General features: G+C 39.4%; 1 protein-coding gene across 7 annotated transcripts in view; it reads left to right on the forward strand.

Annotated features, from left to right (window-relative positions):
- Positions 1–15,496, forward strand: part of syne1a (spectrin repeat containing, nuclear envelope 1a) — a 125,356-nt gene that overhangs the window by 14,170 nt on the left and 95,690 nt on the right. For 6 of the 7 annotated variants that reach the window (XM_086189443.1, XM_086189439.1, XM_086189445.1 and 3 more), the window contains exons 2-10: positions 2,231–2,292; positions 8,352–8,447; positions 9,040–9,123; positions 11,065–11,085; positions 11,911–12,003; positions 13,026–13,198; positions 13,320–13,516; positions 14,026–14,138; positions 14,523–14,561. In XM_086189443.1, coding sequence (XP_086045569.1) covers positions 2,231–2,292; positions 8,352–8,447; positions 9,040–9,123; positions 11,065–11,085; positions 11,911–12,003; positions 13,026–13,198; positions 13,320–13,516; positions 14,026–14,138; positions 14,523–14,561 — 878 coding nt within the window. The remainder of the gene's footprint in view (positions 1–2,230; positions 2,293–8,351; positions 8,448–9,039; positions 9,124–11,064; positions 11,086–11,910; positions 12,004–13,025; positions 13,199–13,319; positions 13,517–14,025; positions 14,139–14,522; positions 14,562–15,496) is intronic. The other variant, XM_086189440.1, reaches the window with a different exon arrangement.

Genomic DNA, 15,496 nt, shown 5'->3' on the forward strand with positions numbered 1-15,496 from the left:
ACCCACCCACCCTTCACTGTTCACATCTGCCCGCAGTACCTGGCGACACACACACACACACACACACACACACACACACACACACACACACACACACACACACACACACACACACACAACTTGACTGTGATCAAAGTGTCAGCATATTTCATTAAGGTAGAGGAAAGCTCTGTGTCAGATGTCCTCCCTCGCTGATAACATGCTTATCTCAAGGATATTGCTCTGTGGCACCGGCTGAACGGAAAAAACATTGTCACACTTGCCAGTCACCATACATGATTGTTCCGTATCGTCCCAGGTAGACAATACATCTGTGCTCTGTGCATTGTTGTTTGATAAAGGTCGGGTTTCGGCAAGAACCTCACCATACAACACACTGGTCACAATGTGATTTCTGTGTGTTTCTACATGTGCTTTTGTTTTTCCCCATGATGATGATGATAATAATATTTTGTGTTTGTTCCTCACATTTGAACAAAAATCGCAAAGTGCTACAGTTTCACACGTACAAAAAAAATTCCTGCGACTGTCCTCCTCGTGTTTTTAAATGTCGATGTTGTGTTTTTATGACTTTTGATACCAATGTTCTATGTGCAAAGCAGTTTCCCTGAGACAGAATAACGCATTCATTCATTCATTTTATCACATGATATTATTAAGTGATAATGTAAAGAACTTGAGATACAACTTGTTCTGTTCACTCTGAGTAGGCTTAGAATTTAGAATTCACATTTTATCGATAACCCACAGGACAAAATGAGTCAAAATTTTCATGCCAGTTCATTCGATAAAATGAATGAGCTGTATCGGCACCAATGATATTTGCAAGCCACACTTTTCCCAAAATCGCTCTTCACTGGGCGATCATGAGTATGTTCATTATTATATATTCAGTATTGCATTTTATATCAGTTGTGCTTTTACAGATTGCTAGTCAGTAACATTTGGGAAAATATGAAAGTATGTTGTTTGCAAATGTATTGAACTTTTTTGCGATGAACCAGGATCTGTTCCAATGTAAATGTACTGTCAAATTAGTGTAAAGCAAGATTCAGCTCATTGGCCTCTAAGTGTGCATGCAGACGAAGCTGAGAGTTCAGTGAAATTTCTCGAACCACATTCGTCAATGTTGTTGGCTAACCACGGCTCTGTCGAGACACTTTCTGAGTTCATAACAATTTGATCTTAAGTTCTCTGAGGGAAAATTCTGCTAATTTATTTTCTAGCTGCTAGCATTTGGACATACTTTTGCTTTTAATCTTCTCATTAAAACCCACGAACGTAGTAAAAGAAGGTACGCCATACTACCATTGCGTCATCTACTGTACCAGAACGTGTATAATATTATCTCTTAATGTTCAGGTGATTAGATGAGGTTTCGGAGAAAAATGCCTAAAATCAGCAAGGAAAGTAAGTCTGTCATCACTCTTTGAACTGTAACACACTGCCATAGCATACAGTACGTGGGTCATTGTATGATTTAATCACAATATATTGCTGTAAAATGTTGATAGAGGGGGCTGGAATAAACAATGGTGATATATTACGCTATCAATTTTATGTGTGTGACAGCTGCTTCTTCTCTGTGTGAAGGTGCTGAGCATTTCTCACCTCTAAAGAGTGTGTGGAAGTGTGTTTATATCCTCCATCTTTTATTTGTGCGCGCATGCAGGACACGATTTATGTTTTATTCTCATTTAAGTGAAGTGGCTTTACGGGGACATGGTCAGCCTTTGCTATTGATTATGTCTTTGTTTAATTGGCTTTATTGCTTCTGCAGACAAACCTCCTCCCCCTCTATGTAGGTAGATGAGTCCATTTGGGGTGAGGTAGCACAATCAATGCACTTAACAGTGTTCTAGCAACAGACATGAACTGAGCTTTGAAATAAATAAATCATAGCCTGTTATAGATCAAAACAAAGCATGTGTCATTTGAACAGAAGCACTGCCCTTCTATTTGTTAAAGGGCATTTTTGAGAGCAGGATATTTCTATCCACGCTAAGAGACATCCAGCATATGAAAATGCCAGCTGTAAATGTCAAATGCCTTCTCTTACCACATCAAAGGTAAAGTATGATTTCATGCGTTCGATATCAAAAGTTAATTTGAGTCACCTTCCAGCTGAAAGACAATCACAGCTCCAAACAATAGACAATGAGATGCTTGTGTTCTAATCCTCCCTTTGTTTATGATTGCATGTGACTGATAGTGACGCTCTGATTTACAGATGAGCAGGAGGCAGTACAGAAGAGGACGTTCACCAAATGGATCAATTCCCACTTGGCGAAGGTAAGAGAGCCTGCGTCGTTACCGCCGCCGCTGCCAGCATTGTGTCGTCCCCCGCCTCACACACTGCCACTGTCTGTGGATTAAAAACTTCCCCTCCATCTCATTTCTCCTCCTCCACTTCCCAAATCACTTTCTAACTTGTGACATTTGCTCTATATCCAAAAAAAAACTCTTGAGCTGGTCATGGGACTAGCTTGCCAACTAAGACCGCACGCACTCATGCTCACATGCCTCTCTTATGCCTTTTTATTCTCCTAGTCTCATATTGCTGGTAGGGAGGATTTACTCCCACCCTAATTATCACCTCCACAATACATCCGTTAATACACTGTTTATATGTATTTGTTCCTGCAAGCTACAGCCAGTAATTAAAGTCTTAACCTGTAAGCTCTCTACCTCAATACAGGCCAATTTAGATGGTTGATGATACCAGTGTCCCTCCCTTCATTTGCCTGCTCACTAAGCTTGGACAACAGCATATGTGTAACTTCTATTAAACAATCACACTTGATGCAGCTGCATGCTGAACGGCCATCACATGCGTGTAATTATTTGATCATACCGCATTAGGCTGTGCAATTTAAGCCATTACTGCTTGAATAGTGTGTCAGGAACGAGTGGACAAGGTAAATATAGCAGAGTGCGACATGATTATTTCAATCTTGGATGCTCCTCTCGTGGCTTCCTATGTGATGGGGCCAGCTGTGGAGGCCTCGAAGCGCGGAGCAGAAAATTCATTTGAAAACCACTCTGAGGGGAATAAACCTTGACGTAATATTATTAAATATCACGTTTCAGGAGCGTGCCAGCAGAAAATTACGTACAGCCCAATATTTAGATGCTTTGAATTTTTAATAATGCTTAAGGTAAGCACATGGTTTATTTATTAAGTTAATCTCATGCAGTAGAGTTGATTTCAAGTTAGTGAGTCACATGGTTTGTAATAGATGGAAACTGATAGATTAACGCACAAGAATGTGTATCAACTGAACAGACAAAGATCCTTGGAAATTAGTTTAAGTTTATGGCGCCTTGGAGTGACCAAAAAGGAAAATTCTGTATGTGGGTATAGAGGAAAATAAATGTATATTTTGGAGGCCACAAGATACGACTCAGTTTAGTTATTTGTGCCTACATATGATTTGCTCCCTAAATTAAATGAATATATATTAAAAGCGTTATAAGGTATAACTTGTGAAAAATGATAACCAATGGCATCAAAATGACTAAATTGAGGGAGCAAACTCTAAGGATGTGGCTTTAAAATAACTAAATCGGGGGAACAAGTTGTATCTCATGGCCCCAAATAACTGCATTGGGGGGATCAAGTTATATTTCTTATCTTCTGAAATAACTAAATTGAGGGAACAAGTTATATCTGGTGGCCTCAAAATATATTCTGTAGGTCTTTCCCTGAATGTCCACTCTACTGCTTCATAGTATTTCCTTAAATTCAGCTAATCAACAGACAAGTGATATCGTCACATTTCCATCAGCAGAGGTGTCACCCTTTGATTCCTGTGCTTCTCTCTCTCTCTTCCTCGTTGATCAAATTAGTTCCTCACCTCCTGCTTGCCTATCGTGAAACTACTTACCCTTTCAACTGATGCCTGGTGTTGCCATAGCGACACTGATTGGCCCGTATTTGTCTTCCAAAATGTCTCGACAGCTCTTCAGAGAGCTTTGTAAGCGAAGGTCAGCTGATTTGGAGGAGCTACTCTAAGAAGGAGATACTGTATATTTCTTCAAGATGTCCTTCTAGGGACGAGTAGAGAAGAAATAGCATCTTAACGCACTTGTCTTTCATCTGTAAGTATTGTTTAAAGAGTCACAATAGCCAAAAAATAAGTGGGAGAGAGAAAGAGATCGAGAAGCTTTAACTGTTGGCTCTACCAAGTATAGATCGTGCCCTTGGCTGTGCAGATGATAAGGCCACTCCAGTTATCACAGGTCTTTAATTCTGTGCCTTAAGGCATGTGATTAATGGTTCGGTGAGTTGAGACATGGCAAAAAAGGCTCCTTTTCACTATCACATCTCCCCCTTTACTTTTCAACTCCACAGGTATAACAAAAGAAGTCTTATGAGCTCATATGAGAACATACGGAAGATTAATGGCGCTCATTAATGGGAGCGGCTCACCGGGTTAAGTCACCAGTTTCAGACTAAACTGTTAAAAAAAGGCAGCAGAGCTGTAATTTTTTTGTCTATGGTTACCTCCATTTGAAGGATAATGTTGTTTTGATCCACAATTATAACAGAAAAGAGTGAACAGTGTTGGTTGGCTCTAAATTTTGGTTCTCAGACGAGTGTCAGGCTTTCAAGTTGTACCCTGTGCAGCAGTGGAGCGACAAATGTGTGTATCTGCGTGTGTGTGTTGGGGGGGGGGGGGTCTTTGAGTGGGCTCCAAGTTTCCATTTTGACAAATCCTCTCTGAGAAGGTTAAAGCTTAATTACTGAGTGGCCGGTGTGAGCGGCAGAGGTCTCATCATCGCTGAGGCGTTTTCTAGGCAAACAGCTTTACTACAGTAATCAGTGAACTGTGTTCTTGGAGATTACAGCAGCAAGAGTAAAGTGAAGCTCCCTTGTGTGTGTGTGTGTGTGTGTGTGTGTGTGTGTGTGTGTGTGTGTGTGTGTGTGTGTGTGTGTGTGTGTGTGTGTGTGTGTGGGAGGGGGATATGACGTTTAATTAGTCTCAAATTGTGTGCACATATAAAAAGAAGCGCGTGCACATGATACTAGTGCACAGAACAGTATCTGTGAGGAAAGAGGTATCCTTTCAATTCTGCTACGCTTGCACAAATCTGATCCAGCGTGCACAGAACTGTGACCAGCTCAACCCTCCCAGCTCTCTCACCAGCAGTGGCTAATGTCTACTTAGATTTGCCACTACACTCATATCATAAATATTTAGCAAACTATAACAGACTAGTATAGTGCATATGGGACACCAAATCTAAAATATGAAGGTAGGATCTTCAAAAATTTGAACTTAGTTCAAGACCTACGCATAATGGCTTCGTTAAATGAACTTTTTTTTTTTTCGAGATAAACAGTCACCCAGCCCATGGACAGTATTCAAAGCAATCCAATTAGGAATGGGAGGCATTAGCCACTCTTTCTTCTGTCCCCACCTCCAGAGTCTCAAAGGTCCTCTTAAAGGGTTAGCCCACAGGTGTATAGAGTCAACTGGATACATTGTTGCCAGCAATGACTGTTGCTCTGTGGTGTGATTCTGAAAATTCTGACTTCTGGGTGTACTTTTCCATGTTGCGCAGCTCATACAACAAGACTAGATTCTTCCTCCAGTCAGACCACTTTAGCCATCAGGTAACTTGAAATGGGATAATTGTACTTAATCCGGTGGCTATTCTAGATTTTCATAATGGTTTTGGACAAAATTTAGGTAACAGTGTTTAAATTTAAATGTTACGTTCAATTTTAGTGTAAGGCTAATTTTGCTCTATTTTTCAACACCTAAATAGGTGAAAAATCTGAATGGAAGACTGCAGAGAGAGCAAAAGCCTGTTGTATAGCTCACTCGTAGCATGTTAGCACATTTTTGCTAGCATATTGTCAACAGTCTATCCTAATGTACTCCAGGCAAATACTGGATCAGAAACAAACATATTATACATAATTAAAGACTCCAGACATAATGAGCTGTATGGGCCAGTGTGCATCGTTTTTCAAAGGATCGATTCACGCTACGCTATATTTGCATTAGCCAACTTAGCAGCTAGGTTGTTTCAGATTTGCTTCTCCTAATTCTTGGTTGTATGCGCGCTCAGTTTATTTGCTCCTCAGTACAGAAGTACATGAAACCAAAATGAGATATGGTGCCTGCAGTATTTTAAGCAATTCAGGGATATCAAAATGAAGTGCTCCGTGAGGCGTCATTACACCGCGAGGGAGATTCAGTTAACACAGAAAAATCCAGTTCTTTGTTCGTTTGCCTGCGGCTGTCTTCTTGTGATATTATTCTACAAGCTTGAACAGATATCCACGCTAGTTTATAGTTTATTTACACAAAAAAATAATGCCCTTTCTGTGTAACTTACAAAAATGATTTAGGCAATTGGTTTTTAAACGGACAGCAACTCCTTGGGAGGCCCCCTCCATTCCCTCTTTGTTTCTACCACTCCCTTCCTCTTCCCATGCTGTTGATCTTTTGGACTCCAACAAGTCAAACGTAGTGGGGGGATCATCCAAGAGCAAAGACAGACACACATCCTGCAACTTGCTCTGCTCACAATCAATTAGGGCGCAGACGCTCGTATGTAATTAGTTCATTAAGCCCTTGATTTTATTTTTTTATTTATTTATTTTTAGCTCATGTGACTTGGCAAAGGAAATGGATATTACTTTCTTTTTTTTTTGTAATTAGTCACAAATTTTCTCATTAGCCTTGGGATTATATTGAACAAAAAAGTAAATTTAACTTCAATTAGCTCTTGGTAGGATTTATCCCTTTGATGGGGGTTTTCTAAGTGTTTCTTCTGTCGCTTTAAGAGAGAGAGACACAAGTGCTGTCAAGTGCTGAATATTCTAATATCCAAAGCCATGAAATGACATTAGAAGAGAGGCCCTACTGTATTTGCTAATTAATTTTGAAAGACGTGAGGTTGGTGTCCCTTCTCTCTCTCTGCCTTCTATCATCTTTTTCGCTGCCACTCAATTACACCACCCCTCCTCTTGCATACCCACGATGATGGGGGGTGTATACTTTTCCATGACCACACACACACACACATACACACACACACTCCAGCTGCATGTTATAATGCGGACACGCTCGTGCACACATCTCTCTCTCTCTCCCTCTCGTTCCTTTACTCACTAATCTCCATGTGAATGGGTCGCTCGTCTGAATACTGCCCTCCCCCTTTCTAAACCCTCTCCCCATCCCCTGCATGTGACTGTACTTTAAGAAAAATCCTTGATGTGGCGTCGGCGAGACACAGAGATATGTGGATTTCCCTGAGTTCTGGAAGTCTGTGTCAGGTTAAGGAGGAAGTCAATGAGAAGGAGTTTGAAATCATCAGCATATTTTAGGATTTGCAGACCCCACTCAGAGCCTGCTGAGCCTCTATAGCTGTCGGTAAAACATGGCACAACCCCTTTTTGGGCTCCAAATACGAGGATTTCCTTTATCCATGTTTCACAAGTTGAAATTAATGTCTCACAGACTAATGTAATGTTGTTGTATTTTTATATGCGTCGAGGCACGTGAGAGGCTATAAGCGCTCTTGCCTCATAGTTTCATGTACATTGCTGAAGCTATTAAGGCAGAAATCCCTAGTCTTTACATTCCAATATAACAAAGGAAACTTTGTTTGAGTTTATGGCAAGCAACATTTATGAAAACATTTAATGTATATTCGTAATTATATGAGAAAATGTCTCAAACATACCAGATTTGTTCCTTGATACTTCTTGAAAGATAAACTTTGAGGTCAAATTTCAAAGTTCCCTTTCAAATATAAATGTTTGAGGCATCGCTCACTCTTGTACTAACCTTAAAGGAACACACCAAATTTTTTGAAATGGTCTTATTTGTCATCCTTAGAGCCAGACAAGATGATAGATATCCCTCTTTTCTTCTTGTAAGCAAGTTAGCTTAGCACAAAATTATAGGGAGGAACTACTTTCTGAATGGAGAGCATTGATTTGATGCTTAAGCCTCAAAAGCTCTGTTGTAACCTCAAGCAACAAAACAAAACATTTGTTGACAACTAGATAGGGTGGCCACTGCAACTTACCATGGCCGACTTTGTGAGAGGGCGAGGAGGACTGCTTACTACTTCTGGATGGTCTATTTAATGGCTTTGCGAACACTTCCCATCCACTACCATTTGTTATGCTAAGCTAACAAGTCTCCTGAATGCACACGTAGGGGAGAAGAGGGTCTCTATCCTTTTGTCTGGCTTTGGGAAGGAACGTAAATTAGCACATTTCTTAAAAAGTTAGACTGTTCCTTTTACATCAATTACTTAAATGACTGCTGCCCAAATCATTTTTACGATGAAGGCCTTTTGGCTGTGTTTCTTGTCTCCTGCAGCGTGTCCCGCCTCTGGTAATGACAGACTTGTTTGAGGATATCAAGGACGGCGTGATGCTGCTGGCCCTGCTTGAAGTCCTCTCTGGACAGAAACTGGTGAGTCTCATGGTCATTTCTACATCATGTGATTTGGCTGCTCACTTCTAAAACTCCTCTGATCTTGGTGGATTAATTTTTTTTTCATTTTTTCCAGCCAAAATAACAAACTGGTGAAGTGAATGAGAAAGTTTTTTGGTTTTTTTTTAATTGTTTGTTTGCTTCATACCTTTCTGAGTAATCTCCTAAAACCCTGATGGGAAAGTTGCACATGGAAATGCTCATCGATCTGCTTTTATTAGGATGTTTGAATTTAAGACAAACACGGATTCAGAAGGAGAGAGATTAGAGCTCAACAATCACACACAGACAAAGAGATTTACGATTGTCAATATTGCCTCAGGTCTGAGCTGCCTTTGTCTTATTGATCCGACTTTTTATCATCTCTCTCACTTCACGTCTGATCGTACATTTTCTGCCATAACCGTTATGTTTAGTGCATTTATATTGATAAAGGATATTTTTGTGGATGCTGCTGCCACTGACTGGGTTACTTTTACTCTCTTTAATACAAATGTAAACTATGTTCTTTTCAATTTGACTGTTTTTTTCTCTCTTATTTCTTCTCCATTGTTCTCAATATTCCTTCCAGCCATGTGAGCATGGCAAGAAGCTAAAGAGGATCCACTGGGTCGCCAACATCGGTACCGCTCTAAACTTCCTCAAGGGTAGGAAGGTAGGAGTTCAGGGCCTTCTTTTAATGTTTTTTTATTCTTTCTCTTACTCCTCCTACTGGACTCAGCTGCTGCCTTGTGGGTGCAAACACGGGAAAACATTGAATCCTGACCTCATGTGACCTGTTTCCCCTTCCCCCCTCCCTCCTTCCCTGCCTCCCTCCTTCCCTGCCTCTCTCCTTCCCTGCCTCATATTTTCTCCATCTTGCATTTATCCGAATACCTCCACACCCTGCTTTCATAGGATTCTGTTGATTTAATCCATGAAATATTCAGATATTCACAAATGTCAATGTATGTTCAAGCTGACTTGACTGACTGCAAATACTTAAAAAAGATCATTGTACCAAATTAAATACATCTTCAGATCCACTGCACTTGCCAGCCGCTTGTACATTAGGATATTTACCTCGATGCAGTTTAAGACATTAACTAATCATAAACTGCATCTACTGCCCTTCCATGACATTCATAAAACATTCTCAAGGCTTCTCTGCCTCGTCCGTGGATATACATAAATAAAGCCACAAGTACGTGTCTGCAGGGACATTGATTTGTTTCCCTCAAGTATGACAGGGTTAAATCCTAAATCCTTCACCCTTAATCTGTAGTCTGGAGATGAGACGTCAATGGGCACCCTGTGTGTGTCTGTGTGTGTGTGTGTGTGTGTGTGTGTGAGAGAGAGAGAGAGAGAATCTAAGTTTGTTAAAAATTTAATCTAAATATGTGTCGACATGTCAATCTGGTGTATGTCTAGACTATATTTACATTTTGCTTTAGGGGCTTGAGTACTCAATACTCCTTCTAGTGTCTGTGTTTAGAGTTTTTGCATCTTGATGTTTGTGATTAAACACATAAAATCCTGTAATATTTACAAGAGGGGTGCATTATTGCTTAATTTGAAAAGTGAGAAAAATATTCAGCCATATTTGATGACTTTTTCAGAATTGTTCGGTTGTCTATCGGCTAAAGAATCAACAATAGGCTTAGCAGTAGAAGGTTTGTAAGAGACACATTTGCATACTAAATTATTTGTTTATTAGTTTATTGTTTATATGCACCCTCTCTGTGACCTCTCAATCTGTGTGCCCTCCATTTCCATAGAAGCATAGATTCAGTTTGTACTTGTTCACCAGACACTTGTGTTGGCTAAGTTTACTACTTCCGGTTAGCCTTCTGCTAACTTGAATGTGGATAAATAAAATAAAGTACAGCTCTTCCTGACATCACAAATGTTATACAACTAAATGGATCAAATTGGGATAGTGAAACGTTCAGTATGATAATCTAATTTATTCACTTGTTTACAGTCAGAGTTACAAAACACTGACGGTAACAATGTGTGTGGCTACAACAGAGTGAATGACATTTTCCACACTGTGACTTTAACTATGTATTTTTTTCCCATGCCTGTGTATGTGTGTGTGTGTGCGTGCTTGTGTGTGTATGTGTGCATGTGTGTTGTTGTTGTTGTTGTTTTTTAAATTAACTGGATAGTATTTGTGCTGCTAAAATTGTGTGCGTGTGTGTGTGTGTGTGTGTGTTGAGTTATCAAAATATCCTGCTGTGTCTTCAAAATCACATCTTATCAGCCACTGTCCCCCCCTGGCCTGCCCCCGATCTCTTCTAACATGCTCGTTCACCCACACCGAGCAGCATTTATTACCATACGATCACCTGTTGTGCTACAGCATCTCCGTAATATCGACCTCAGCATGATAATATAGAATTCTTCATCCCACCACTCTCCACCTCTAGTGGATATAATCCCTGTTGCCTGTGAGGTGGCGATACATCTCTCTCCGAGTGATCTCACAGTAAATGAGGCAACCCCTTCAATCAAACACATCTTGAGTACTTCCTAATCTCTCTCTCTCTCTCTCTCTCTCTCTCTCTCTCTCTCTCTCTCTCTCTCTCTCTCCCTCTCTTGTCCTGCTCTCCAGTCTGCCTACAGAGGATCACCGGTCAGTATTCATAACAGGGCCTGCATCTTTACATTTTTTATTCCATGTGAAAATGACTAAATGAGTGAGGGGAACTGTGTTTATCCAATCCATATGAATGTGATAACTTCCCTTTAACCTCCTTTAACTTCAATTTAGCATTTATAAACATTCATTTGACATGTGATAAACATTTTATAACACTGTAATATAGTTGTATGCAGAGGTAAGAACATTTTTTGTGCTGTTAAGTATATATTTGCGCAGGGGTATATTTGTTTGGCTAATATGAAAACTCATGCTTTGGCTATGCTTAGGCATTTTAAGATACCGTCATTCTTCCTGTTGGTCATTGGCAGTGCTCTTTCTTTTGTTCCCAGGCTCATTATGCTAAATAGTAGCGCCAACTTTAACCTGTTAGCCTTTTAGCCATTGTGTCAGTAAACAAAACACAGCATTAGCACTGCTTTCTGAGTAACAACTCACTCAAACCTCAAAATAGGAAAACACTGAATTGTAACATTAACACTGCCGCAATACTTTGTGAAGAAAATAGAGATAAAAAGAGGATCCAGGGTTGCAAGTGGTTGAGGTGATGAAGAAAAAGAAGACTAAGCCAGAACATCCCTTCAATGAGCCATCACTACAGCAGAGCACCTGTTGTAAACTAGCTGTCTCTATAGACTGAGACTGTGGGCCTCATTAGTTTAGTCGTTCACTTTTATTACATTTCTTTATGGCTATGGGATTATGATTTGTTATTTCAAGTTGAAGGAGATAAACCAGCAAAGATTAAATGATTGAGGATTGAAATATTCCAACATTTGATATTTTGCTTTACCACAGATCAAGCTAGTGAACATCAACTCGACAGACATCGTCGATGGTCGACCATCAATTGTACTGGGATTGGTGTGGACCATCATCCTCTATTTCCAGGTAAGTTCATTCAGCAAGAAGACCAGAAATACATGTTTATACATTATAAACAAACAGAACAAAGTGGTAACTAACTAACTGACATGGTTTGAACATGTTGATGTTAAATTTTAAAGTCTTTGCCCATCATCTCGGTTTATCATATTAATGTTTACAATATCTCAAACAAATTTAAGAAACCAGATCTGAAAACTAAAATCAGTTAATGTTGAAAAATGCCTAGATGTATCAGAACAGAAGGCCTGAAATATATCTTTTTCTTGCGAGTGAATCGTTAATCAGGTTGAACTGAGAGGAGATTTAAACTGGGGAAATCAATTTTTCCACTGCATCCATACTGAGAAGGAGCAGTTGCTACCTCAGGCATTTCAGATATGCACAGATCAACAGGAACTTAATCAAAATAGTACAGTCCCTCAGCAGCATCAGCACATGTAGCATGCTATTCCAGCAAATATGAGGATATTAAAAAGCAGATGTACTTATTCACTTACTGGTTTTATTGATGTATTTTATTTCTCTGGGATGTTTATGAATTTTCTACATGGTGAGTATCCTGATAGAGAAGAGGGACTCAAGTGTATTAACTCTGCATAGCAATAAATCTTCTTCAACTAACATGCTGACATAAACATTTGCTCTCTCAGTTTGATTTTGTTCCCACACATGTTGATCATGAGGGTTAATAAAAACTGAAGGCTACATCATAATTGACCTAAATGAGATGCATTTCTGTAAAATCAGAGTTGCAGAAAAACGCAGTATGGTTTTTGTGCTTATGTATAGAGGACTAAAACTGCCAAAATATGAAAAAAATACATGGATTTGATAGAGTGACAAAAAATTTTTTTGTGAATTATTTGATATTTACAGTGTTTATTATATATATATTTGAAACTATTTGTTTAATCATATATTCATAGATTTTTATTTATATAAAGGACTGCATCTCTTTATTATTGCTTAGTTCATTCATTTATTGCTAAGCTTTTTGTTATCAGCAGACAATTGTTTGTCCACAGATTGAGGAGCTAACCAGTAGTCTACCAGCCTTATCCAGCAGTACCTCCTCACTTGATAGCTCCAATAGCAGCACTGAGACCACCAGCCCACCTGTCAAGAAGAAGCCCCTCCCACATCTGCTGGGCGGGGCCAGGAAGGCCCTGCTGAGATGGGTCCAGGAGACGGCTACTAAGTATGTTGGAAAAAAACAAAACAATCAAACATGTGAAATGTATATAACACAATCATCAGTGTCACTTAGTGCATTTTTATGTGTGTTTTATGTCATGTGCTCTAATGTTTCTGTTTACTAGACATCTTGGGATTGAGGTAAAAGACTTCGGTCCCAGTTGGCGAACAGGTCTGGCGTTCTTCGCTGTCATCCTTGCCCTTCGGCCCAATCTGGTTGACATGGAGCGTGTGTGGAGGAGGCCCAACCGAGAGAATCTGCAGGAAGCCTTCTTATTAGCTGAAACACAGTTGGGAATTCCTCAGCTTCTTGACCCAGAGGGTAAATAACATTTTCTACAGCATTTCCTTGAATCTCAGGTCCTAGGAAATGACTGTTTTTCCCAGAACATCATTGGGTTAAGTGAATTCTACCTTTGTCCCTTATTCTCTGAGAATTTGCCCTTTGGTTATTTACTCAAATATTGATAAATATCATATCAATCCAGATATGTTTTCCAAATGCAATTGCGGATGTTTATTTAAAGCATCAGATTTGCACCTCGCCAAACACCATCTGTGCCCCATCTCTTGCTTGCCCTTCAGAATGAACTTTGACAAATCAAGCTTGACATCAGTATAATTAGGCTCCATTAAGCCGTGAGATTCAGCATGGCAGAGGAGACACCGGGCAAAAATTTGGACTCTGATCTGAAGAGTTTGTGTTCATTTCTGGGAGCTGGTTTTCTCATTCTGACATCAAGCATAATTCTATCACCGTTTCTTCCCTCTGACAATTGTTAATATGTTTGTACTCGATATCTGATTACATTCTCTTGGCTCATTTCTCAGATGTGGATGTAGATAAACCAGATGAGAAATCCATCATGACATACGTAACCCAATTCCTGAAGCATCATCCAGACCGAAAGCATAGCGCCTCTGAAGGACAGCCAGAAGAAGAGGTAAACAGCTGTCACATTGATCTAATTCTGGAGTTCAACTGCTGACATGGTTTGTTGCAGCTCGTGAATCATACCAGACATGCTGCATATATTTTGTCTTAATTTAAGTGAGCTCGGCTGACGTGTTCGGCCTGTGTAAACGTTCTTTCGATATGGACCAAAAACTTTAAAACAGGCAAACTGTACACATTTTGATTAGCAATATTTCTGAAGCCTGAGGGTGATTTAACCCCCCGCCACCTCAATCTACTGATACCCAAAGCATGTTTCACTTTTTCTGTGACTCCTGTATGGTATTGTCCTGCTTGTTGTCTCTCTTGGTGTGTCTCTTTGTCTTACTTGTGATGTGACCATGTGCTTGTTGTGCTGGCATCCGTCCTACAGCAAGGTCTTGTCCCTCGCCATATACAGGAAATGTTGGAGGTAGGTTATTTAGCAACTTAAGATCCAAGGGGCAGGATTTATGGAGGACTAACACTATCATAATAACTAATAAATGCTCAAAATTAGTTTTTTTTTTTGTTATCATTTATCTGCTTACATTTATTTCTTTGTTAATTTTTTCCTGAAACATATTCATTGCATGTATTTAGTAATGATTATGACAGTTTTAGTCCTCTGTATGGTATGTATGACCATTTCCAAGTTTAGTCCAAACTCAGAGGGGACTTAAAGTGCCATAGTCATAAATAATTCACACACAAAATGACTCAGTGCTCAAGTACCTGGAGAGAAACAAGCGTCGAAATAAAAGCTGTACATATCAAAGAAATATGCAGAAAAATAGAATTCAATATGTATTTTTTTTATCCTCGTGTTTCGATAGTTCCTATTTTATTCTTTCATGCTAAAATGTATGTCTGTTTTACTTTTTCACCCTATTTTTTCATTGTGTTATTATTTATGATTATGACAGTTTTAGTCCGTCTTAGCTTTTCGATCATTTGCTCAATGCTATTAGAATCCTGACACATTCATAGAATCCATATAAATATGATTAAGGCTTATTTTTTCTGGCTCTAATATGGAATTACAGTATCAAGGCCACTGTACAGTGTATGAATGAGATTAAACATTGTTTTTTCGTGTCAAAAATACAGCCTATGCTAATATTAGCTCTTTTTCTTTATGCCTGCCGCAGGGTTCCCAAGTCATGATAACAAATAGAAGTCCAGTCCATGTGATAAGATGTGATATTAGCATTTATTAATGTTACCACCTAGTGCTATGGCTCCTGGTTTTCATTAGCATGACAATGAAAGCCCCTGGCATTGATACAGTGCATTTGATGGAAAGCTCGTGAATAGAGGAAGCGTGGGTTTTTTTTGTGTTGTTTTTTTTTTGTGAGGTTGTCAGGT

The sequence above is a fragment of the Aulostomus chinensis genome, chromosome 20, assembly GCF_037954235.1.
Source record: "Aulostomus chinensis isolate RoL2024-O1b breed Wild chromosome 20, RoL_Achi_v1.0, whole genome shotgun sequence".
NCBI classification, from domain to species: Eukaryota; Metazoa; Chordata; class Actinopteri; order Syngnathiformes; family Aulostomidae; genus Aulostomus; species Aulostomus chinensis.